The 24,006-nt window shown below is 47.9% G+C and overlaps 12 protein-coding genes across 12 annotated transcripts; 4 read left to right on the forward strand and 8 right to left on the reverse strand.

Moving 5' to 3' along the window:
* Window positions 1-127: 127 nt before the first annotated feature.
* Window positions 128-820, reverse strand: N7518_004420 (uncharacterized protein; the record flags this gene model as incomplete). The annotated part of the gene is made up of 1 exon (XM_057185347.1): window positions 128-820. The coding sequence occupies one exon, from the start codon at window positions 818-820 to the stop codon at window positions 128-130; it is 693 nt and encodes a 230-aa protein (XP_057042117.1).
* A 177-nt stretch (window positions 821-997) lies between these two features.
* On the reverse strand, window positions 998-1,189 carry N7518_004421 (uncharacterized protein; the record flags this gene model as incomplete). Its single annotated transcript, XM_057185348.1, has 1 exon — window positions 998-1,189. One exon carries the CDS (start codon window positions 1,187-1,189, stop codon window positions 998-1,000), a length of 192 nt encoding a protein of 63 aa, XP_057042118.1.
* Window positions 1,190-1,416: 227 nt separating this feature from the next.
* On the forward strand, window positions 1,417-2,987 carry isn1 (IMP 5'-nucleotidase ISN1; the record flags this gene model as incomplete). The annotated part of the gene is made up of 7 exons (XM_057185349.1): window positions 1,417-1,441; window positions 1,493-1,503; window positions 1,560-1,580; window positions 1,634-1,648; window positions 1,697-1,844; window positions 1,901-2,835; window positions 2,898-2,987. The coding sequence occupies 7 exons, from the start codon at window positions 1,417-1,419 to the stop codon at window positions 2,985-2,987; spliced, it is 1,245 nt and encodes a 414-aa protein (XP_057042119.1).
* Window positions 2,988-3,495: 508 nt separating this feature from the next.
* Window positions 3,496-6,159, reverse strand: N7518_004423 (uncharacterized protein; the record flags this gene model as incomplete). The annotated part of the gene is made up of 5 exons (XM_057185350.1): window positions 3,496-3,542; window positions 3,692-4,835; window positions 4,901-5,099; window positions 5,123-5,358; window positions 5,419-6,159. 5 exons carry the CDS (start codon window positions 6,157-6,159, stop codon window positions 3,496-3,498), a joined length of 2,367 nt encoding a protein of 788 aa, XP_057042120.1.
* Window positions 6,160-7,455: 1,296 nt separating this feature from the next.
* On the reverse strand, window positions 7,456-8,727 carry N7518_004424 (uncharacterized protein; the record flags this gene model as incomplete). The annotated part of the gene is made up of 2 exons (XM_057185351.1): window positions 7,456-7,696; window positions 7,745-8,727. The coding sequence occupies 2 exons, from the start codon at window positions 8,725-8,727 to the stop codon at window positions 7,456-7,458; spliced, it is 1,224 nt and encodes a 407-aa protein (XP_057042121.1).
* Window positions 8,728-9,345: 618 nt separating this feature from the next.
* Window positions 9,346-9,651, forward strand: N7518_004425 (uncharacterized protein; the record flags this gene model as incomplete). The annotated part of the gene is made up of 1 exon (XM_057185352.1): window positions 9,346-9,651. One exon carries the CDS (start codon window positions 9,346-9,348, stop codon window positions 9,649-9,651), a length of 306 nt encoding a protein of 101 aa, XP_057042122.1.
* Window positions 9,652-9,809: 158 nt separating this feature from the next.
* N7518_004426 (uncharacterized protein) lies at window positions 9,810-10,523 on the reverse strand (the record flags this gene model as incomplete). Its single annotated transcript, XM_057185353.1, has 1 exon — window positions 9,810-10,523. One exon carries the CDS (start codon window positions 10,521-10,523, stop codon window positions 9,810-9,812), a length of 714 nt encoding a protein of 237 aa, XP_057042123.1.
* Window positions 10,524-12,209: 1,686 nt separating this feature from the next.
* N7518_004427 (NAD(P)/FAD-dependent oxidoreductase) lies at window positions 12,210-13,750 on the forward strand (the record flags this gene model as incomplete). The annotated part of the gene is made up of 3 exons (XM_057185354.1): window positions 12,210-12,228; window positions 12,278-12,822; window positions 12,878-13,750. The coding sequence occupies 3 exons, from the start codon at window positions 12,210-12,212 to the stop codon at window positions 13,748-13,750; spliced, it is 1,437 nt and encodes a 478-aa protein (XP_057042124.1).
* Window positions 13,751-14,137: 387 nt separating this feature from the next.
* On the reverse strand, window positions 14,138-16,396 carry N7518_004428 (uncharacterized protein; the record flags this gene model as incomplete). The annotated part of the gene is made up of 4 exons (XM_057185355.1): window positions 14,138-15,411; window positions 15,474-15,859; window positions 15,920-16,280; window positions 16,369-16,396. The coding sequence occupies 4 exons, from the start codon at window positions 16,394-16,396 to the stop codon at window positions 14,138-14,140; spliced, it is 2,049 nt and encodes a 682-aa protein (XP_057042125.1).
* Window positions 16,397-16,814: 418 nt separating this feature from the next.
* On the forward strand, window positions 16,815-17,738 carry N7518_004429 (SDR family oxidoreductase; the record flags this gene model as incomplete). Its single annotated transcript, XM_057185356.1, has 4 exons — window positions 16,815-17,125; window positions 17,174-17,281; window positions 17,349-17,505; window positions 17,553-17,738. 4 exons carry the CDS (start codon window positions 16,815-16,817, stop codon window positions 17,736-17,738), a joined length of 762 nt encoding a protein of 253 aa, XP_057042126.1.
* A 222-nt stretch (window positions 17,739-17,960) lies between these two features.
* N7518_004430 (glycoside hydrolase family 1 protein) lies at window positions 17,961-20,055 on the reverse strand (the record flags this gene model as incomplete). The annotated part of the gene is made up of 5 exons (XM_057185357.1): window positions 17,961-18,878; window positions 18,941-19,081; window positions 19,144-19,566; window positions 19,625-19,835; window positions 19,889-20,055. 5 exons carry the CDS (start codon window positions 20,053-20,055, stop codon window positions 17,961-17,963), a joined length of 1,860 nt encoding a protein of 619 aa, XP_057042127.1.
* An 818-nt stretch (window positions 20,056-20,873) lies between these two features.
* N7518_004431 (zinc-dependent alcohol dehydrogenase) lies at window positions 20,874-22,107 on the reverse strand (the record flags this gene model as incomplete). The annotated part of the gene is made up of 3 exons (XM_057185358.1): window positions 20,874-21,565; window positions 21,620-21,910; window positions 21,987-22,107. The coding sequence occupies 3 exons, from the start codon at window positions 22,105-22,107 to the stop codon at window positions 20,874-20,876; spliced, it is 1,104 nt and encodes a 367-aa protein (XP_057042128.1).
* Between the last annotated feature and the right edge of the window lie 1,899 nt (window positions 22,108-24,006).

The raw sequence follows: 24,006 nt of genomic DNA on the forward strand, positions 1-24,006 counted from the left end.
GGTCATGATTAATGAAACTAACATAATGAATAAATCCCTTTTGAATTATAACAACCAATTCTTGCCCCATAAACCCGCTGAAATACATGAATAGTGCTTCTGTTCCCGCCTTATTTCGATCATTCCTTCAACCCCAATTGTCGGAATTCCCCGTTGACGTCGGCCCGTCCAGTGGGATGATCACAATTCTCGCCTTGAGCGCAGCCTTATCCCGAGACTTCTTAACAGACCCTGCTGATCCACCACTTGTGCGAATATCCATATATTCCATATCATTCAAATATTCATCCGGCAAATCGACCCGGATCAGAACACCCCTAGGTCCAAAGACCGTCTCGTTCCACTGCGAAATATGACGAGCAAGATGCTCACCACGAGCTCCAGCCATTGCCGAGATCAGATTCCGTTGTTCTCGTCGATTTCTGGTAAGGCGGGCAATGAATATCGCGGGGATAGCACCCAGAATGCCGACCATCAGTCCGCCCACTGCCATTGTACCCAGGCCTCTGCCAATCACAGTGGTCCACTGCCGACGTGAAAGCTTAGCTTCGTCGCAGACTACTTGTGTGAACTGCGCCCAATGGTCTTTGGAGATGCCGTAATGAGAGAGTTCGTCTGGATACTCGAATCCTGATGTGCAGGCAGCGGATCTGGATGGTATTTGCAGGCCTCGTCTCAGAGCAGATGCAACAGCAAACCCGGGCTCATTTTTCTCGGGTAGGAGGATCATGGGGTTGTCAGTCTTTTCATCGAGGGTGGAATTGAATTCCTCAGATGGGGAATACATTGGTGGGGCATCGTAATGTTCAGACATGTTCATGGCTGGTGGAGTGGACTGTATAGATACAGCTAGTATTTCTTTTAGTAGAGTTCGATTCCTCCAAAGGGAAGGATTGCTTTGATATTGAATGATTTTGTGATTTTTGGACATAAAAAAAGGGTCACCATCGCAAATATTTATATTTCTGCTTAGTCTACATTCCCAGGCCTCATTTTTCTAATCAAGCTTTTCCTGCTCTTGGCCAGACACCGTGGCAGTGTTGAAGGGCTTGTTTCGGCACTCGGAGTCATCCAAAATGGCTTTCAAATTGGTGATGCCTTGTATAGGCCGCAGTATTTTGCGTTGAGGCACTTTTGGGAGACCAATAGTGATTGCACGCGTTACGAGCAAGGGTCCAGATGTGGTCATTTAGTACGAAGATAAGGCCGAACTAGATTCTCAGTAATTAAGACTGAGGCTAAATTGACCAATAGAGTAATAGTCAACTCCGAGATATATCATTTCCTTCGTATGTCTATACTCCGAGCTCCGCGTGAGTCACAATTTCTCACAAAAGGGACGTGCACCAAAGCAAACAACCACCCCCGAGCCATCAAGGCACCACCTTTCTCCCCAAAACTTCCTCAAATCACATCATGACAACGCGTTATAGGGTTGAGTGTACGTCATCGCGTCTTTTTTATCTCACTGCCCTCCACTAACGTCTCTTAGATGCCCTCAAGGTACGGCTATCTCCGCAAGAATATGTGTGCCCCTCACTGACCCCATAGCCATGTAGACCCATCGCCGGGATCAACTAGTAAGTCGGTACTACATATCTAAAGATTAAAGAGTCTGCCTAACAATCTGCAGATCGAATGGATCAAAGTATGTCTCGCTCAGTCATGTCGTATTCGCCAATTCTAATCCCTCTAGGGTCTGCTGGCCGTCCCCTTTGTCCTGCATTCCCAGCCCACGGCAATCTACAAGGACAACGGTGAGGTGCTGAAGACAGTCGCGGCCGACACCCAAGTTCGCTATGCAGAGATTATGCGAGATGTAGAGAATTTGATGCTTGATCATAGTAAGTGGGGATTAGAAATCAAGAAATCGGGGATGGTCCCTAATCGGTATTTAAAGTCCAACACCATGAACGCAATGCCCCCGGAAAATCGAAATTGAACCTTCTGGTGCCGTCAGTGGGCACATTTTTCACCAAGCTATATCTGGAAGATGCATTCAAGTATCAAGATCAGCAGCGATTCATCAGCCGACGACGCTTCGTGGCCCCTTCATTCAACGATATCCGACTTATTTTGAACTCCGCCCAGGTGCTGGGTCTTGTTCGCTCCAGCGAGGTGCAACTAGTCACATTCGATGGAGATGTAACGCTCTACGATGACGGCGCCTGTCTCACATCCGACAACCCAGTCATCCCACGGATTTTGCGACTCCTTGAACAAGACCGCAAGGTCGGCATTGTGACCGCGGCCGGGTACACCGACGCGCCAAAATATTACGAGCGCCTTCAGGGTCTGCTTGATGCGATGCACGAATCGACTACTCTCACAGCCGATCAGAAACAAGGACTGATTGTCATGGGCGGCGAGAGCAATTTCTTATTCCGCTTCGACCCGACATCAAATGCCCGACTAACCTATGTGCCGCGGAATGAATGGTTGCTAGATGAAATGCAGTCCTGGATTGGTGATGATATTACCGAGCTGCTTGATATTGCCGAGTCTGCTCTGCGAGCCTGTGCTGACAATCTCAATCTGCCGGCTGCTATTTTACGCAAGGATCGTGCGGTTGGTGTCTACCCGGTAAACGGTGTCCGAATCAGTCGCGAGCAGTTGGAGGAGACTGTGTTGGTGGTGCAGAACACGGTTCAACGTTCGGCTGTTGGGGCAAGATTGCCATTCTGTGCTTTCAACGGTGGCAACGATGTCTTTGTGGATATTGGCGACAAATCATGGGGTGTGCGCGTATGTCAGCGCTATTTCGGTGGCATCGATCCAGCTAAAACACTGCATGTTGGTGATCAGTTCTTATCAGCTGGGGCTAATGATTTCAAGGTGGGAAGACTATAGAACTCTCCTTGGCTACTAGTCAGACTAACATCTTTTCTTCTGATTAGGCCCGTCTTGCATCTACGACTGCCTGGATTGCAAGCCCTGCCGAGACAGTGGAGCTACTCGATGAATTGGAGAAGATGGTGTACTCGTAGTCATTGAACTCCACGTTGAACGGTGGAATAATGCATCTATCTGGAGTTCATTCTGTGCGAGTTCGGTGTCAAGTGTTGCGATTGATACACCGGTCTGTCTGTCTTTGCACTACCTCTTTTATCCTCACGATAGCAGTCGCCCATAGCGTTTTTGGTTCATTTGAAGTAATTTCAAGATTCAGATTGATGGTTCTATCTACAACGCACTGTATGTCGCAGATCAATAGTCTTCAAGGGGGGTAGAAAACCATCAAACAAAAAGGCATGATCATCCGAACTCCCAGGCATAAATGTCACTCACGTAAACCAACCTTGGGTCTTGAGGACTTATTGCATAGCACCATACAACGCGTAACTGACGTTCAGTGCGATCGCCCTCCACATCACAAGTTAGTGGATGGCTCGCCGGCCAGTACTTGGGGGAAACATTCAAGCATATCCCGGGTGTATCATTGGCGTGGATTCCATTGTTGGTTGGAAATAAGTGGTCCTGTGGGTGGAAATCCTTTCAAGGGGAGCTGGGAACCGAGGGGACAGATCGGACTGTCGAAGGGTCTGAAAAGTAGGAAACACGACAATTGTTAACATTCGTATGAGGGGACACCAGAAATGATGACTGTACGGGGGAGCAAAGCGAGCAGCGACGAAACGATTTGAACGGGGATGAAAAAGCAAATAAGCAGGGTCGCAGTCGGTTTACGTACTCTCGTAGCAGGACCAGGTCTCGTTTTTGGTAGCGTAGGTGCGTCCAGACAGAACATTGACAACATCCTGTAGTTCAAGCCAGAACTCGGACTTAGGGCGACGGCGGACCCAATCAGTCTCGGTAGCCTCCAGTCCAGATTCACCACCCATGGGGGAGAATAGCACATGTGAACCTTTGACACCAATGACAGCACTAGAGAGAGGGTCCGCGGCAATTTCATCACCGCTCTTATTGGCATATCCTTCGATGTGCTGCATGCACCTGATGGCCATACGCAAAGCACGAGCACGATCCATTGGGGAAGGCATACCACCTTGTTGGAAGTGACCGGGAACAGCGGCACGAGACTCGAATCGGCCCCTTGCCTCTTCCTTGATAATGTCGGCGATCACCTGCGTAGTGTATGTGCTGGACGCACATTCATTACGCAGAATAATCTTGCCTGCACGGTTAGCGCCTTTGTCGCGGATGAAGTTTTCACGCAGGAAGTCTATGTCACGCGAGAGCATCTTGATATCAACACCCTCCTCGGGAATGTACACTGCCACAGCACCGACAGCGAGGCCAGCTGTGGTTGCAATATATCCAGATTTGCCACCTTGGGTCTCAATCACGAACACTCGGCGGCGAGAAGAGGAGGCGGATTGACGAATCGCATCACAGAAGACGGTCAGGGTATTCAGGCAGGTATCACTGCCCAATGAGTATTCAGTCCCGGGGACGTTGTTGGAAATTGTAGCTGGGAGCACGATGAGCGGAATCTTGAACGCATTATACTTTGCACGAGCCTGGCGCAGTTCGCTAACGGCCGTGAAAGCCTCGAAACCACCAACAACAAACAAGGCATCAAACTTGTACAGCTCAAAGCACTGGGCAGTGCTCTCCATGTCAACAGATGGCAGGGTACGGTTAGTTCCAATGTCCGAACCACCCTCGTTGACCCAGCTATCAGCTTCCAGCCAACTGACCTCGCGGACTGAGCTGACTGGCTTATCGTCGTGGTGACGGCACAATCCGGGGAAACCGTTATGAATGGCCAGTGGGGTGTGGCCGTGAGTCAGGCAGTATGCAACGGCGGCACGGGTTGCTTGGTTCATACCACCAGCCGGGGCACCAACGTGAATGATAGCGATTCGCATTCTCTGTGATATAGTAAGTATCTAGGAAGCCTGAGGAGCCCGGATGCGCTGTGGAATTAGGTGTATACCTTGCCTTCCGGAAGAATCATCTTCTGGTCCTGGCCTGCAGTGTCCAAATAGGCGTTGTAGTACTCCTTGAATTCTGGATCACGCAGCTTCATGGCCTCATCGAATTCTTTTTGTCGATCAAGGCCGTCACATCTTTCGTTGCTTGAACTGCTTCCATCAGAGGAGTCCGCATGATCTTGTTCTCGCGGATGGTGATAACTGGTGAAGGGGAGTCGGATGACATTTCTAGCACGGCACGAACGGCCTCCACACCCTGTAGAGTTGACAGCCAGCGGTCATAAGCGCACGCTGCACCACCTCGCTGAGTGTGGCCTAGAATGGTTACTCGGGTATCCAATCCCAGCCGATCTGTGAGAATATCCTTGATTTTCGAGCTCGAGACCTTGTTCAATTGCCGATCCTGTGCTCCTTCGGCGACGATAACGATTGTACGGCGCTTGCCGCGTTCGGTTCGGTTCTGTCAAGCCCCATGAATCAGTAAAAATAAGATATTGAACAACACTGAAGTAATTCCAACCTTGGTGATTACGGCACACATGTCATCCTCCCAACCCTCCTTCGGAGGCATCTCAGGGAGGAACATCCAGTCTGCACCGGTACTGATAGCGGACATCAAGGCAAGCCATCCACAGTGTCGGCCCATCACCTCGATGACGAAACCACGCTGGTGGGAAAATGCAGTATCGAAGACATCGTCGACGGCATCACAGATACGGGTCAAGGACGAATAGCAACCGATAGTGGCATCTGTCCCAGACATGTCATTGTCGATCGAACCTACCAGGCCCACAATGTTCAACACCTTGTAGGGTGCCACCTGCTCAGCTGACAACTCCCCCGAGCTAACGAGGTCTGCCAACAAGCTGGGCCACTCGGCACGGAAAACATCGGCACCAGTCAAACTGCCATCACCACCGCAGACGACCAGTGCATCGATACCTTTCAGGACCATGTTCTTTGCTGCCTTCATCCGGCCAGCACGCTCACGGAATGCCATGCTGCGAGCAGAGCCGATCAGGGTGCCACCGCGGGACAACCAACCGCGGACATCCTCCCAGTGCAGCTGGCGGATCATATTCCCGCCATTTACCAGTCCTTCGTATCCTTCGAAAATGGCGTAGGCTTCGCAGTCGCTGTGAATTGCCATGCGGACAACGGCCCGCACGGCACCGTTCATACCGGGAGCATCTCCACCAGAGGTGAGAACACCGATGCGGCGTCTCTTAGCCGGATGATTGGCAATCTTGATTGGCTCCATATTGAATTGAAGGCTTCGACCTGTATCTCAGGTCGATAGACAAAAAAAAGAGATAAAAAGTGATTAGGAAGAAGAAAACAAGTCGAAAAAAAGAAGCCGATAAGGGTTGTAAAGCTCCAAGTTATGAATGGGTGGGGTGTGGAGGGGTCAAACCCAATCCGGTGAGAGAAATTGGGCGGTAGGTGGATGCTTTGCGTCACAGAAACAACTTGAAGCTAAAAGTTATCAAGTTGGATTTCAAGAAACATAAGGAACTGTTGAGGAAAATGAGAAAATGCTGAACCGGACTGGACTGTATTTATTCTGGACTGCCTGTATATGCCTCGTATATGCCTCCCCCTGAGATTACAGTGGTCTGACCCTTCATGGTACCTGCGTTCCCTTACATTTTGGCTGCAAACACATGTCACCGGTCGATTTAGGTTTAGTACGGGCGGTGAGATGTCAACTTGACGTCACTGATACTATTTGATTTGTTTGATTTGTTTGTTCTGTTTGTTCTGGCCCCGTTCCAATGTTGCTATTTATTGTCTTTCTCGCGAGAATGTTCTCCGTATGGTCGTCAACCTCGTATTCATTATTATGGGTTCAACAATTATTGTACAACTAGCCACTCGTGTACCCTTGGCAAACATGGTCTGACCGGTTCATTCACACAACCTCGGTGCATATGACTCGCACTAAAGGAGCGATGCCGCGCATATTGTCACATGGTTTTCCGTACTAATATTGCTCCTATACCTAGAACGTGATTGCTCCTGTGAAACTCGATTCGCTCACTCGGAAGCCCCTGGTCGGTATAAGAGTGCTCCACCAGTTGTAGGTTTTTTGCAGTGACACGTTGTGCGTGCAACTCCTTGTCTAATCCTCATACCCCTGAGATCCCACGTAAGAGGTAGGTATTTACAAAATAGCTTTGTTATGGTACAACAAATGATCTTACTATCGTCGGATACATGCATGGGCCCTCGGGTAACAGCGGAACTAAAGGCGAAGAGAAAACAAAAGTTATCCTTGGATTCAACTTGGCATGATTAAAATATCAGTGTGATGCCGTCTTGGCGGGCTAGGCTGACACCTATACGAATATCGTGTATTGTGTCTCCCTGAAAGAAGATGGAATACCGTGCCATTTTATTGATTCGTATATCTTATCGTGTTCATGAACCTTCAATTGCGACTATAGAACTATGGAAAAGCAAGCTAATAATACTATCAAATCCCCTGATAATAAAAACAACGCCCCCATCATTCATTAAAACAACGCACTTGCACGTACTTGGTCCGTCCTGGTTATCAGAAAAGCTCCCCAACATTTGCCTTACGTCCTCGGTTCTCAATTTCGGCAATGAATTGCCCAGGCATTGCGCTCGTAGTCAGAACACGGCTAACCTCAAGGTACCGCTTGCGAAACTCAGACCAAAGCTTTTTATCATTAGCAGTGGTCAACTCGGGTGACGGGTAGTAGGGGTCATTCCAGATAAAAGCGTCCACGATTAGTTTCAGACCTGCAGGGCTCTTCTCGAACTTTGCGCACCTATCGACATGTTAGCAGTGTCCAGCAATATTCGGGAATAGCACCCACATATTAAAATCGATAAGCCACAGGCTGATTGACCGGCGAGAAAGGTCAAATCGATGTCCTAGCGAGCACTCACCCACTCCCGTAATCTCATCTGACCGCGGTATTGGAGACAACAAGGGGGAGCTACCAAGAATGAACTCTACGTCATTGCCATCAACGCCGGCTTTCCAGTGTAGAATGGCCAGGGTTTGAGCCATGACCTGGGCAAACGCAGAGGTGTCCAGCTGCAAAAACTCCATTTCGTTGACATGTAGCGGGAAATTGCGTAATTTGAAATCCTTCACATTCGGGTTGGTCCTGTTCCTCATTCGGCGTCCGAGATAGACTCGAATCAAGCAGTTCTTGTTCTCTGGCTTGGCCAGGAACTCCGACTTGTACTCCTGAAGGGTTGGAGGGCAAAGAACATCAACTATAGCTTCCCTAACTGGGAGAGGGATGGGAAAGACACGGCTTGAGATCAGAGCGAAATTCTGCACATCTGCAGTTTTGGGGAAATAAAGGCTGTTGTTGATCCAGAAACTGTTCGACTCCGGCGTTTCCCAGCTGTACAACTTGGGAATGTGGATGTCCAGTTTCATCAGATTTTCAACATCGTCCATTGCTTCCTTGACAGAGGCGTGCATCTTGAAGTCAATAAGCAGTTGGGGGACCTTGGCTGGGGAGTTGGGAAGTTTCGCGACGGTATCAGTTCCAACAATGGCGTAGACAGTACCGCACTGTCCTTGTCCGATCTCCAGGAAGTGATGTTGCGACGGGTTATCTCGGGCTGCGTTGTTCAGTTCTGCGAGGCTAGAGGTAGTTGATATGTAGGATTTAGTCGAGAGCATCCGTGTCAGGATATCTTCTGGCTTTGCGGCAGCGATGTCCTCCAGGGGAAAGAGGGTATCTTTTGCCAACTGGAAACCAGTGGGAGCAAAATCCTTGATTGATTCAGTGATAGAATATTCCGAATCGTCGGTACTGGCCTGCTTGCGACGATCCATAGTGATGAGGACGTCTTGCTGGTCAAAGTGTTAAGAAATGCAAGTAAAGTCGTCGGAAAAAGTAAGAAAAAGTAAAGATTCAGGGAAACCACGAGGCGCGGACAAATCGGCGGGCGCAGAGAAAAGTGAAGGTGCAAAAAACGGTCTAGGCACAGAGAATTCAAGCTGCAGAGAATAGTAGAGGTGAAGAGAAGAGCAGAAGTAGAAAACTGCGTATCTAGGTAATATGAGAAGACAGCAACTTTGGAAATGTACCGCCCACCTTTACAGGTTGTAGGTTTCCATGGATGGCTCTGCACAGAAACCCAAATAGTGTGTGTACTTCGGTTTATCCCAGTCTGCAGTAGTTCATGGCTGCAACTAATATCCTCTCTGCCAATTTGCCTTAGCTATATTGTAAACAAATCAACCGCATGGTTGAGGAAATCTTTGAGTCTGGCAGATTTTGGTTTCGTGCGTTGAGCATTACAGGGTTAAAGTCAACCCTGGCACTTTTTGTTCCTCACACGAGTGGTACAAACAATGATAACGAGTTCAGGCTTCTATACCACCGAAAGTCTGACCCACAGTATAATTTACCTGGGGGGGGGGGGGGGGGGGGGGGGGATTGGCGCCATCATGGTTTTTAAAGACCCAGCTCTTGTGCGCGCTGCTATCTGGCAGCCTAGTCTAGAAGACTGGCAGGCTTGGGTGACGAGGTGGCTATCGCGTCCGCCGGCCACTGCTAGCCGTCCAGCACCACCGCAGTATGATACTGCGGATTTCATCCCTGGGGCCACTAGGGTTACGCAAACTGATCCCAGAAACGCTCGCCTACAAATGCCCGCTCAGTCAAATGAGAACCAATTAGTGGCTATTAGCTATCAAGGCTGTCAAATTCTCGCTGACTCGCTGTACATGATTATTTTTGTTGACGCAGCATGATCACCCTCTCGAGTCAAGTCTAGATGCAAGGTAGAACAGGTCATATTTGCATTCTCTAGTTTCCTTTTTGAAAAAAAATGAGACAATCGAAGAGAATAACAACAGTTAGGAAACTCTTCTTAGAATGTAAACACTGGACCTGTGAACAACTGTATCCATCACTCCTTGATGCTTGACACCACGGAATCGCTTATATTAAGCACCACGCTGGCGAAGTTCTGGTGAAAGAGCTGCTGCACTCTGGGTAGGAAATACTCTGTAATCGATTTTTCAACAGTAGCCGGCAGCAGATCCTTGTAAATCCAATAGTGCCGAACAAAATCCCCGGTACAGTTTATATTAGCCATCTCAGGGTATCCATTCGCCTCAGCGCATGAAAGAGTCTTTATTTCTCCCTCTAGCGCAGTGTCATATCGAAGATAATTCCCGAAGGCAGCTTGCTCATGCGACCATTGCTGACTCCATTTAGAGCAGTCGGGGTATCGAATGTCGGTAGGGCATGATTCCCACGCTTCAAAAAGCTCCTGCGTCCTGGAGTCTTTCTGTCCAATAATAAATCCCGTGTTCAAGAGTGTTTTTCCTTTCGCGTCCCGATTTTGTGGTTCGTCTGGGTCGAGTGCCATGGCGACGAGTGTATCGGGCGTTATGTCCCAGTAGTTGAAAAGCCATTCCATAGGAAGGTGCGGATGGCGAATCATAGCATCCCCATCGAGGAATATAACAAATTCGTAATATTTCAGGGCTTCCTTCATCGCCGTCACCTTACTCCATGTGCCATGAAGACCCGTAGGGCAAGAAGCCTGGATGAGCTTGTAATCATAGCCATGTATTGTAGCTACAATGGTCAGTGTTGGGTGGTAAGGAACATACATAGCAGAGACGTACCGTATATGTAGTGGCTTAGTCTACCAATTGTGCTATGATGAGCGCTTGACATGTTCAGTCGGCTCCCATTCAAAAGTTCACCTGGTCCATCAAGTGGCCGGGTGTCAACATCCAAAATAAGGAGTTTATCTCTCAAGGGCTTCGTAAATCTCGGCATTTGCGGTAGTGAGTAAGTTTTCCCATTCTGATCATCGAATTCTAGGGCGTCTATTGGGTGTATGTAGGGCCTGTAAAGGTTTTGGATAAAGGAGAACCCGTTGTTCATCTGCAGCGCCGAGTATTCCCTACAATTGGTTAGATTGCCAAATGAAGTTTCCGCGGAATAACGAAAATACAACGCACCGAGAGATGTTTCGGACTGAGAAATTGTGCGAGGCCACGAAAAAGTAAAACAGACCGCATAGTAACGCCGTGACCGTTAACACGGAAACAATTGGCTGTGGCATCATGGTCAGTGCTGAAGAAAGGTAATGGATTGTTTATAACGGTGATGACCCGCAGACACTGCGCGCCCAAGAGTGTGAAAAACGAAACACCAGGCCATTCCTCTCGGCTTGTTTTAAATAGATAGGAGAATGGTCACGTTCTCGTGGTATTTACGCAAGCGGGTGGAAGTATACGAGGTATGTGAACTGTTTTGAATTGGGGATAAACTATGATTCCTTCCGGATGCGGAAAGATCATTACCTACACAATTTACCAAACGAGAAAATGGCAAGTGAACTGTTGATTTTGCTACTATTTAAAGGAGGGCTCTATAATTTTTCCGACTTAGATTTCAATTACACAAAAATGGAGTGCCAAGAAAGACCTGGCCTAACCAGGTTAGAGGGGTGTGCCAACAATATCTTACTTCTAATATCATGTTAATGTAGTATGGATGATGTTAGAGATTTAATCAAATTAGTATTATGTCTTTTGCAGTTGTCTTTCAAAGGGTCTTAGAGGTGCCCATAGATGTCTATCGAGAATAATCAGCCGCAAACTGCAGTGTAGGGTGAAAGGGATAGTACCTACGAGGTATATACAAAACAAACTGAGCGCTATAAAACACTTAGGTAGCCGGTTTTTAGCTGCCAACGGTCGCTATCCACTACGGTACTCCACCTTTTTCATCGGCGTCTCCCCTTCTCTTGTCTACTTCTCTCATTCTCTTCTCCTCTCTCCCTCCTATCTTATCTTCAGTGTTCGGCGTTCGGCGTTCGATCTCGACTCAGAGGATAGGATCAAATTGCCTAAGGTCGACTGCTAAATGTTTAAATGCTTAGCCTATCCAGAAAAGCCAAATTTAGACACTAGATACCCCCTCGGCTCCTAGCCCTTATCTCCATTCCCGAGGTCTCACCTAAAGCTTGGTCGTTACTATGAATAAACAGATGCTACTAGGATTGTTTACCTGATTAGATGTTTAATCGGTTTAGACCAAGCAATTCATGTAAATAAATAACATAGTCTATCATTCCGATATCGGGATGCCACACAGAATTCACTCTATTCCCACTTGGGCAGTTCGATCCTTTGAGATAAGATCAACCCCGCATGTTAGCTGCATCCATATATTTACTCGATAACAGCTCCTATTTTCTCCAAAGAACTTGCTTATTTCTGAGGAAAGCATCAATCGCACATTTCGATTTGTTTTACCGAATTCTAGGCCTTCTACATCATTTGCCATGGCGCCGAATGATACAGGTCAGCTTGACTCTGCCGTAGTATAAATAGAAAGGTTAACACTGTCTAGTTTTCAGCCTCGTTACGGCTGATCCAGGCCTACCACGACCCAATCCCACCGAGTCCTATTGGCAACATATTCCACATGCTCTCGCCGACGTCCAATCCTCAAAATTGCCAACTGACCGAGATTTTGCGATCATTGGGTCCGGTATCACGGGTCTATCGGTAGCTAGATCCCTCTTGGAACGCCACCCTACTGCCACAGTAACCGTTCTCGAAGCCCGTACGCTCTGTTCGGGTGCGACTGGGCGCAATGGTGGACAGATGGCTGCGAATGCTGGAGAGCAGTATATGAATCTTGCAGAAGCTCATGGGGTCGAGACGGCGGGCAAGATTGTGGACTTTACGTTCCGCAATTTGGAGAAGATGCAGGAATTGATTGAAGAATATGATGCCGTGGAGTTGAGCGAGATGCAACGTCTGCGGAAGCTACGAGTATTTTTGACCCAAGGGAAGTTTGACGACTTCAAGAAAAGTATCGCGCGGCTGGAAATCGATCATCCTTCTAAGAAGGGGCTATATACAATTTTAGATGCGGATGCTGTGCTCAAGGTGAGTCTTTTCGCCGGTGTGATCTATAGTGTCATTCTGATCTTTTTTTCTTTAGGAATACGGAATTCATGGAGCGTCTGGAGGAACACTGCTTCCTGCTGGGACAGTCTGGCCATATCGTCTTGTCACCAAAGTTTTCGCGGCACTCTTGGAAAAATACCCAGGTCGCCTGACAATTGAGACACATACACCGGTTGAGTCCGTTGAGCACATTTCAACACTTGCCTATCCGTATACACTGCACACTTCTCGCGGTCCACTACGAGCGCGGACTGTAGTTCATTGCACCAATGGCTACAGCGGACATCTCCTTCCTCATCTAAGAGGGCTTGTCTATCCTTTCAAAGGGACAATGACAGTTCAAGATCCGCAGAATGCTGTGCCAAATCAAGGCACAGCTGTGTCATGGGGCTTCCACTACCCTCCGACCTACGATCCTGCAACCCAACGTCTTGGATTTGGACTGTACTACCTAGGACAGAGTGCAAAGACCGGCTATTTCTACTTCGGCGGCGAGCATGCGCGTTTTGATGAGTCAATATCCGCAGATGACAGCTTTGTGACTGACGACTCCGTGAAGCACTTGGAAGACGTCCTCCCACGATTCTTCGGCAAAAACGACAAATCCGATTGGCGTCTGGTCAGTTCCTGGAGTGGAGTTATGGGTTATTCCCCTGATGGTCTGCCAATTGTCGGGCGATTGTCACCAGAGATGACGGGTCGGGAAGGGGACGGCGAATGGATTGCTGCTGCATTCAATGGATACGGTATGGCAAACAGCCTGCTGAGTGGCGAGGCGTTGGCTTTGATGATTCTGGGTGAGGATGTCAGTGATTGGCTCCCAGCTTCATATGGACTGGGCGAAAAGAGACTCCGAGAGACGCTCACAGTCTCAAGGGCCGTCAATGGACTAAGGTCGAAGCTATGAGTTGGGCACGCCGGTCCTCACTCGGTATGTTCGTGACTCAAATGGAAGTGCATTTCAATTCATCCTTTTGTAGCCATGTTTTGTACAGGGTATGCAACTCTTGTCTCTATTATGTATTGATTTTTGCGAAAATAGATGGGGAAGAAAATTTTTGCGGTAGACCCACTACTTCACTTCGCGAGCGAGCCATTACGACTTCTTGCTTCACGCAAAAAAAATTCAGAAACAAAAAGACATGGACTCGCGGGGAATCGAACCCCGGACCACTCCCATGCTAAGGGAGTATTATACCACTAAACCACAAGCCCAGTTGATTGAAGATCGGGGAGCGAGTATCGGCTCAAGGCGGCCTAGAGTGGAGTGGCAATGTGTGCTCTCTGTGGGTCACTACCGTGACACAGCGGCGGACACAAAATCCATTAAAGAGGGTTGGTTGGGTGAGCCAGCAATAGGAGATGGTTTCCAAATATGTGGCATTGAGTGGGAAGAGGGTTTTTCCCAATTCCCACGGCCGGTCCCGTCGATACAGCGCACGGAGTAGATCTCGACAGACAGTTCATGACGGGACAAAGCAATCTTCATCTTTTTTCGGCTTTCTGATTTGGAGCTAGGGATCAGAAGTTCACCATGTTGAGGGTAAATCGCTTCCCAGCTGCGTTTCGCTTGGTCCTTGTCACTTTCAGACTTTAGTGAACCACTATTGGATGAGATAGTAAAAACAACATCCAGCAACAAGAGGTGGTTGATGGCGGCTTCCACTTCTTCCCTCTGAGAAAGTTTACCAGGGGACTCAAGGTCCGGGTACTTGGGCATATTGAATGACACATCAAAGGTGGTGCCGAAGGGGGGTGAGGAAAGGTTGGTGTGAATTGCGATAGAGAAAGAACCCCGAGGGGTCAAAAGCTTCCCATGGAAGGTAGACAGCAAGGGGGTAAGGAACTGTCCAATGAGGGTCTCCACTACTGGAGCAGTAGAGGTTTGTTTCTGCCTCTTTGTTGAAAAGACTCTTGTGGTATATGCTGGAGGTTTCAACCCTGCTGATTGCAAAACACCGAAGAGATCCTTGAGTAATGACTGGAGCCAGCGTACATCAGACATATGCTTGATGTAAGCTAGAACCGGGCGAATAAGTTGGTGTTCAGGAACAGATCGCGTTTTCGGGGTCAGGGGAAGCGGAAGCATAGTCCGACGACGCAAGTTTTGACGGTGGGCATATGCCAATAATATCCGGATGGTATGTGCCAAACCATCTGCAAGCGAAGTTCCTTGCTGTGAGATATCATGTTCGGGTTGCGAGGTATCTTCATCAGTATCAACCAAGTCCAGTAAAATTTCGAGGTTATCGGAAGCAGGAATTTGAATGAGATTCTGGCGTGTCGTCACGCCAAAGCTAGCGATCGCTCGAGCCTCTCGGACTAGCTCATGGAACAGCTCCTCTTCGTAAACAGTATCACGCGCTTGCAGAATGCGATCCTCAATCGTTGCGTTGCCGTTGAAGGTAGAACGCGTCGGTCTAGAGCTTCCCGAAAGCTTGCCATCCTGTATCACCCGCACCCGGACAAAACGGGCTTTGGATGGGATCAGTCCTTCATCTAATAACAAAGCCCCATCCTCGGCTCGACGTAAGGAAGCAAGGCCGCGGTCGCGGAACACCGGTGTGGCTATATTTAGTCGTGGTCAGCAGATGCTTCCTGCAGTATCCGTCACATCGGTATGCGCTCACCTTCGAGGAACCCATATTGCACGCCTAGCGATTGCCTTTCACGCGGGAGACGAGAAATTTTCCATCCCTTGTCCTTAACAGCCAGCACCTCATTCCAATATCGAGTCTCCGACGCGACTTCAGTTTCAAGTCTAGAGGCGGCCTGCAGAAGCTTGTTTGCCGCCGCGTTGAAATTTTGGATCCGCCATCCCCTTGATACCGCTGATATATCTTTGATTGTAGATTCCGGCTTCGGGGGAGGGATCACGACCTCGGCATTGAGGGAACCAAGAGGTGCGACTTGCTTGAGGAAGGCCGACATGGAGGTTTCGGCCTGACGCGGGGCCTGCTTGGATAGCAAAAGGGAGACGAAGTCGAGGGCGAACATGGTCTCCATGTGAGCTTGCCTGGAAAGTTATCAGTTCTTGCGCACCGAGTATGATTTTAAAGCCATTAGACAGACTCACATGGCGAACTGAGTGATCTCTGCACGCCGCTTGTACAGTTGCTCCAAGCGCTCTGTAGAGTCAAGATCGGTCGCATCTTGGTCACTCTCGTCTACCTCGTCCAAGCCATCTTTTTCTTCCTCCTCGGCAATCTTGTTTCGGAGAACATCTTCGTTCACCTCGCGAAAAGAGCCCCACTGATTGTTGATTTGCGCGATCTCCACAGGCAAGGTATCTGGACGCTCACGCTTCTCGGGGATAGGGCGCAAAGGCAGAGTGAAGGAGTCGGCCATGGTGTCAATGCACCTTAATAACCTCCCTCTGTGAAACTTGGAAAAACCAATGGTTTGAGAGGAAAAATAAGGAAGGACAAGTGGACGACCTAATCGGGAGCTCAATTCGGTGACGTAAGTTGCACGTGATCGTGCCTAACATTGGGGTGGATGCTCACAGACTCACAGTTGGTTTACCCGGTTGGTAAAGTTGTTTTCTTTTCATATCTTGACAATATCAGTGATACCAGTAACTTTCAGTCTGTCAGCTTGATGGGACTAAAAAGTAGCCGTTGTTGAAAATCACGCTGTCACAGAGTACAATATATATCTACAGCCGTTGATAACTTCAACATCACGTATCTTAAACACGGATACTATAAACATTCAATTTTCTCGATTATTTTCCAAATGTTCTTAGTTAGAAGTATGAAGCAACCTGCAACCTAATATGTCTACATTATATGTCTAACCTGGAGGCAAGTCCCACAAGGTTCTGTTTATCTACGAGTCACGACTATCCATTCCCGGGACATCCCATCATATTTTCTACGCAATCACCACACTTCAAGCCTCCCATCCTATCTTTCCAATTAAGATACTGCCAGCTAGCTTTTTCTGAACATTACCTCCATAAATAAACTATGGCGTCGTATCTAGTGACCGGCTCTTCTCGAGGGCTCGGATTGGCGCTGATCACCCGTCTAGCAACATTGCCTAAAACCGAAGTGGGGACAATCATCGCCACTGCGCGCCAGGACAATTCTGCTCGACTGAAGGAAATTTCAAGTGCATCAGCAGGACGAGTGCAGATAGTTAAGTTAGATGTCACCAATGAATCCAGCATGAAAGAGGCTGTGGCGGCAGTGGAGCGCCAGTTGCAAGGGAAAGGGCTTGACTATTTGGTCAACAACGCGGGAGTGAGTGACTGGTCCCTAACAGGACTGGAAGGAATGTACGTTGGATATCTCATTAGAAGACTCGTTTGGTACTGATTTGACAGGGACAATCTGAATGAGACGTTCAATGTCAATGTTACTGGGCCGCATCTTGTATCGCGCGCTTTCCTGCCACTTCTGCGCAAAGGCGAGAAGAAAACGGTGATCAACATGTGAGTATAGTGGGAAAGACCACACGGAGGTTTTTATACGATGCTAAGAAGCTGACCGAAATATAAGATCAACTACTTTAGGCTCCATGGCTATGGCTGATGCGTTTCGACCTCTGCCGTCACCGGCATATAAGATCTCAAAGGCCGCCTTGAACATGCTCACTGTGCAATATGCACAGCAATATGCGGCTGATGGCTTCACCTTTCTTGCGATCAGTCCTGGTGTAGGTGAAGCCTTTCCACTCATTTGTTGATCTACTAACGTCGAAAGTGGCTTCGCACTGACCTTGGTAGCAAGCGAGCAGATCTTCCGGTTCAAGTCGGTGCCGAGAAGGTCCTGGATATCATACAAAAGGCAACGCCGGAGCAGAATGGAAAATTTGTGAACATACATGTCCCTGGATGGGAGAAGCGAGAGGGCTCAAATCAGTATGATGGCAAAGAGATCCCTTGGTGACCCGGCAGGGAATCTTTTGCCACGTTACTTGAGGGCTACACCGAATAATCAAAGGGAAAAAATGAATTACCTCATAGGAAGACCTCCGCCACGAGATCCTATATGCCAATTTCCTTTCTTATTACTACTTACGGTCTGCAAGGAAGGTGATTCAATCTGCTAGTTCATCAAGTGTACCCTAGGTTTGTCACTCTAGCTACCTGATATTAGCTCTAGGCTACATTAGTCTTTGTTCGGCTGTCGAGTTTTCACAAAATCAACCAGGTCAAAGAAGCTCTTTTTGTAGTGCCGCTGCTGGGTGGTGCGATTGACACTTTGAATGCCAAATTGCTGTGTGTAGTCCCCAAATTCCCAATTGTCGACGAAGCTCCAAGCAAGGGCTCCCATGACATGCACACCGTCTTCATATATTGACTTGAGAATTTCAGACATGTAGGAAAGATAGTACACGCTCCTAGGAGAGTCAAATAGCTGGTCAGAGAGCTCCAGTATTGCTTCTGCATGTACCGGAAACCCAAACTCTGACACCAGAATTGGGTGTCGGAAAGTATTCCACAGGTAATAGAGATACTCTCGGAGATACGTCGGTGTGATATACACGTAGGACTCGGAGCGATACCCAATGTTCCATCCGTAAACATTCTTTGTTTCTTGCTTGACGCAATATGGGAAAAGATCATTCGAGCTTGACGGGTTGGCAGCGCAAGCCTTGATGCCTTCCTCGGCCGGAGATACTACCGTAGCGGTATACGGATCAATACCAAAAAAGTCGGATGTGTGGCCGATGTATTTCAGTTCGGATTTGCTCAAGGGTTTGGCTCCGGGGAGTGTTTCTAACACAGACTTTGGGTACTGCTTACCCAAGAATATTGGATTTGCGAAGATACCCAGTTGCATTTCTTGGAAGCGGTCAGCCGCGAGGACATGGCTAGAGTTTTTCGGATCTTTAGGCACTCCAAAGTTGTCGTTGAACTTTATGCCAATTTTCCCTGTAGCCTTCAATGTATCATGATAGAAGTGGTAGATCTGGGCATGTGCCTTGACAACGTGATCCGCTCCTTTGAAATTGAATCCGTAGAGCAGGGGTTCATTGAAGGTCACCCATATTGGGACTCGGTCTGCATAATGAGAAAGCAGAACCTAGGAAGTGATCCACGTCAGACTTGCATGGGGATTGATGACTTGTGGAATAGAAACCATACCTTTCCATAGTTGACAAATGCGTCGACAAAAGTTTCGTTTTGGTAGCCGGCATTGTTGTAGCCAATATCTGGGTGTCGCGTGATATTGTCGCTGGCGACAAACATTAATGGGCTGTCGAAATGAAGCATTGTGACAACTGGCTGCAAATGTATTAGAATACTGGCATTTAACAGGTATGAATCGAGATATTTGGGATGTTTACCGTCATTCCTGCATCGAGAACTGTGTCGATCAAGTCATTATAATGATCAATGGCTTGTTGATTGACAGGTGTTCCTGGAAGAGCAAAAGGCAAAATCCGCGTCCAGGGGATTGTAAAGCTATAATACTCGACACCCATTGCAGCTAGTCGCTGTATATCTTGCTTATACAAGAAATAATTTTCGTTGGTGACATAGTCCTTTGGCTTGCTGTCGGGTACCAATTTCTCCAACAACGAAGGTGATCGACCATCCAACCCAATTGCACCTTCAATCTGCGCCGCACTCCCTGCAACCCCAAACACAAAGTCCTTGGGGAAATTATAGCAGTCGGTAGGACCAAAATAGTCGCGCGGTGGCAAGACCAGCTCACTGCTGGGCACGGGTGTGGGACTGACAGTTGTCGAGAATAACCCAGTGGTGGTCTACGCAAGTAAGCTTCAACTGCAATTTACACAAGGAATCCCAGAGCACACGACCTACATAGTTGTGAAGATCTGCCTGTAGCCACATCGAAGACCACGCAGCTTGTCCATATGGGTCCTCCGTGTCAGTGGCGCTGATAATAGTTTGCCCCGGAACCCAGCTGCCCCACGTGGAGGTCGACCAGCTAGTGGTCAAATGCTTGACTGCGTCTGTATAACGTGGGCCATATGTCCGTGTTGTCGTCGGGGAAGGGACAGAGGTTGCGTATCTCATACTTCAATTAGCAAGCGATGTTGTAAACTAGTTCTACAAATTTCTTACCGAACTGTTTCATTCAAAGTATAGGAGAAGGGCTGAAATTGGTATTTCGGGGTCATATTCGATTGTGTACATTGTGGTCGAGCAGAATAACCGGTTGCTGTCAAGTATACTTCCTGTGCCTGTATAGCCACAGCCAAAGCAGCAAGGAAAATGAACGGCAATCGCATTTCTGAGGTATCTATTAGACAGGTTTTCCGTATCACGCCTAGGAAGCGGTCCCCTCAAATAATGATTCCCCTCAGAGGTCAGTGTGTTTGCCGGCTAATTGTCGGCCCATGGTAATATGGCGTAAAACTCAAATTAAGGCTTCAATTGGAACGCCAAGTGCCAATGCGTCACGTAACTAGCCCTTCATAGCGCTGATCGACAGTACGGCAGACGAAGTTGGTAAGGAGGAGCTGCAATGTCTGATTTCCTCCGCTAGGGCCACCGGACAGTCCCCGGCTTCCCCGCATTGTGCGCCCTTGCAGATCCCTATATGGGGTCGCGGATATTTATCCTGTTGAATAAGTGCCTTGTCCCGAGGAGATTGACAACGCTTTCGCAACATTTGGCTGCCACGTCATATCAACGCGTCCATATTGTACCCTGGATAATTGGAGAGGACTGCCATCACACCTATTTAGGCTGCTCAGGCCCAGCCGTACCTTGGACAATTGTCGTTCTAAATTCTCTGAAAATTTCTGGAAAATCAACCTGTCGGTAAAGAGCAAGGGAGGCCACAATATGGCACGAGATTTTGAATTAGGGTCATATTACATTAATGGGCAGCCATCTTCATCAAACTGGGCTTGTGGTTTAGTGGTATAATACTCCCTTAGCATGGGAGTGGTCCGGGGTTCGATTCCCCGCGAGTCCACTTTTTTGTTTTAATTTTTTTATAGATCCAGGTTATTCTAGTCAAGACTGAAATGAATGAATCTATATTTAGTAAAGCAGTCCAAATTGAAGTCAAATCCATGTCACGGGATATACTTTCACCCGTCTACTCCTCCCAATTGAAATTGACCACAATCCGCCCAGCCACCTCTCCCTTCCGTAGTTTCTCCACAGCCTCGGGCATGCGATTCAGTGGGTACACTTCACTGATTTGCCGTAGAGCCCCTCGCCGTGCGAAATCCAACGCCATGGCGGTATCACTACGGCTACCGACAAGGGTGCCCTTGATGGTAAGATTCTTGAAGACATACTGACAGGGATCGGCTCCTATCGTCATGGACCCTGCAACTGGAAGACCGATGCACATCACAATGCCTCCGATACGGTCTCCGATAAACGAAACGGCTGTTTTGTAAGCAGCAGGGGCTGTCACAAACACCCCATGAGCCCCGACCCTATCAGCAATTTCAATCACAGCTTTGGTAGGGTCGGCAACGTCTTTGAAATCCACGAAGGCCTCTGCTCCCATCTCAAGCGACAATTTCTGCTTGGATTCTCCCGTGTCCACCACGATCGGACGCATTCCCATTGCTTTAGCCAGCTGCACACCTTGAATTCCCACACCGCCACCGCCGCCAGGGAAAACAACCCAAGCCCCCGAGCGAAGGTTAGACTCAACCAGAGACCGGTAGATAGTGCTAGCACTGCACATAATTGGGCCGGCAATTTCATCGGGGACCCCATCCGGGATCGGTGATGCATATCGTGCCGGTGATACCAAGTATTGCTGGTAAGTACCTGGTATGATGAGCCGCAATCCAGGGCATTAGAAATGATTCAAGTCAGCCTTACCTGCCGTCATCAGACCAGTGAGAATTGCGCCCTTGCAGTATGTCTCCTTATCATCCCAGCAAAGCGCACAGGAACCGCATGTATCCATTATCGGTTTAATTCCGGCTCTATCGCCTAACTTGAAAGTCTTCACGTTGGCTCCAACTTTGACTACCACACCCGCACCTTCATGCCCTGGAGATCGCACACCAAACACTGACATGAACGGGAGACCCAGGTCTCCTTGCATCATATGGATGTCGGACGAGCAAAGCCCAGTGTAGTTCAGCTTGATCAAAACATCATCGGGGCCTACACAAGAGCATCAGTGGCCGTGAACTTGTGTACAGTGGAATACCTGACTCTTCAATGAAGATTGGGATCCTACCTGGTTCTGGCACAGGCACTGTTTGTACCTCGACATGGAAATCGGGGCCTTCATTGATCACCACTCCGGCTTTACAGTGGGTGGGAATCTCGACTTGAGAGTAATCTATGACCGAACCCATGTTCCGAGAAGCTGTATTGCAAGACTCGAAAAGTGCAAAGTGTTGTCTGGATAAGTCTCGATGGACAATATACAAAAGAATTCACAGGAGAAAGCCTAAGTTCCACGAAGTCAAAATCTGGGGAAATACAAAATATACCGTGATCGTAACCCCTCTTTTTGTTGGTCTCCTCGTCAATGGCTTGGCTTGACTGAGGAGTAGGGACATACGTACCGGATAATGTCTGGCACTCGACACCTTTCCACTTCCAATTTAGCTCACCTCTTGCCGCTTGTTAATCTTAAAGGAAAATTGAAGCCGCTAAACACTCTGGGAAAGGGAGACTGTAAACCATAAGAATACATTTTGCATACCTGCCAACCAGGAGTGATGCCGATTTGAACCATCTTGCCGCTCAGTCCTTTATAGAAAAACAATTAACAAACAATTGAGCCTGTCTATTGAACGCACCCGACGGCATGGCAAGCAGTCCATCCTTGACTGCTTTAGGTGCTGTTCGGTGGCCAACACAATCGATACCCCTCTTGGTCATCCCGCATATCCACAGTTGCTTTCCCCGCATTTATTCTTGACGCACTGCAGTAGAGAATGCGCTTTCTAACGTTGGTATACGGTGTCAAAGTTGATTCGCCCCACTGAAGTACGTGGCTTTCCCCTAATTTGAGTCTGCCAGAGAAAGAAAGATGATAATCGAAGAGAGCCATCGTTTTGTTCCAATAGGAGTGCCCACCCGCTAAGGAAGATCCCGTACGTATACGGAGTAGGTAGGTAGCCGTCTTACCATCCCACCCTGGGAGCCAGGGTGGGTCTGTCCCACATAACGAGAGTTTCCCACAAAACGAGAGATTTTCAATTTCACCACTGCTTTAAACACATATTTACATATAACCACCACGACTATCTAAATACCATTTCCCAGGACTACCATATCTAGCCGATAATCTAGCTTCACGTTCAGCTTCAGCCGCGTCCCTTGCCATTTGAGCCTGTTATTCAATTTCTGCTAGCCGGGCATGTTTTTCCTATAGCCTCTGAATCTTCTTCTGGTCAGCCTCCTACCTTTTTTTGATCATCCGATTTGCATTTGCTGGTATAAGTGCCATTGGACCTGCATTAAGAATTGATTTACGATTTTTAGGAGCACTTGCTCGCGATCTGTGGTCCTAAGACTTCTTTAAAGATTCCTCGCATATTTCGAGCCACTGGGCTAGAAGTAGATTTACATTAGTACTTCGATGAATATGCCTTTTTATCCTTATAGATAAAGAATCTAGCTTAGCTAGATTATAAAGAAGCTTATTATTAAGCTTCTTAACCCGTGGGATAGTATCTAGTAGCGAATTGGTCACTAAGCTAGAAGGCTTAGGGGGGGGTGATAGTATATTAATCATCCTAAGAGTTTCTCCTTACTCCGCTTACTCCTATAAAGGACTAAGAATCTTCTTAGGATCTAAAAGATAAATACTATAAGAACTAAAAGATGATCTAATAGTTTATTAGGTAAAGCCCTTCTATCGGATATCACTAATCATCTGGAAAAAATCCTACTTTTAGCTAATACTTCCACCCTATATTACTACTTTATTATTTGCCTTTTTAAAGTAGTATTTAATATATTAGAATGCCTAGCTATTAAGGGGTTGGTTATCAGGACCCCAGTACTAAGAAGGCTGATGCCTGAGGTATGAGCCCTGTCATAGGGCGTGGAGTACCTATCCTAGGTACGTAGGGGACTGCGGACTAGGTAGGAGTAATGTATACTGCCTGCACAGCCTCCTTAGGTCATGTGACCTATAAACCTGTATATTATCCTTATATACTACTTCTTTAGAGAAGTAGCTATTAGTTCTAATATACCCTATATATATCACTATCTCTATTTCCTAATCCTCTATTATA

The sequence above is a fragment of the Penicillium psychrosexuale genome (genome assembly GCF_028828465.1).
Source record: "Penicillium psychrosexuale strain IBT 29551 chromosome Unknown utg000003l, whole genome shotgun sequence".
Taxonomy (NCBI): Eukaryota; Fungi; Ascomycota; class Eurotiomycetes; order Eurotiales; family Aspergillaceae; genus Penicillium; species Penicillium psychrosexuale.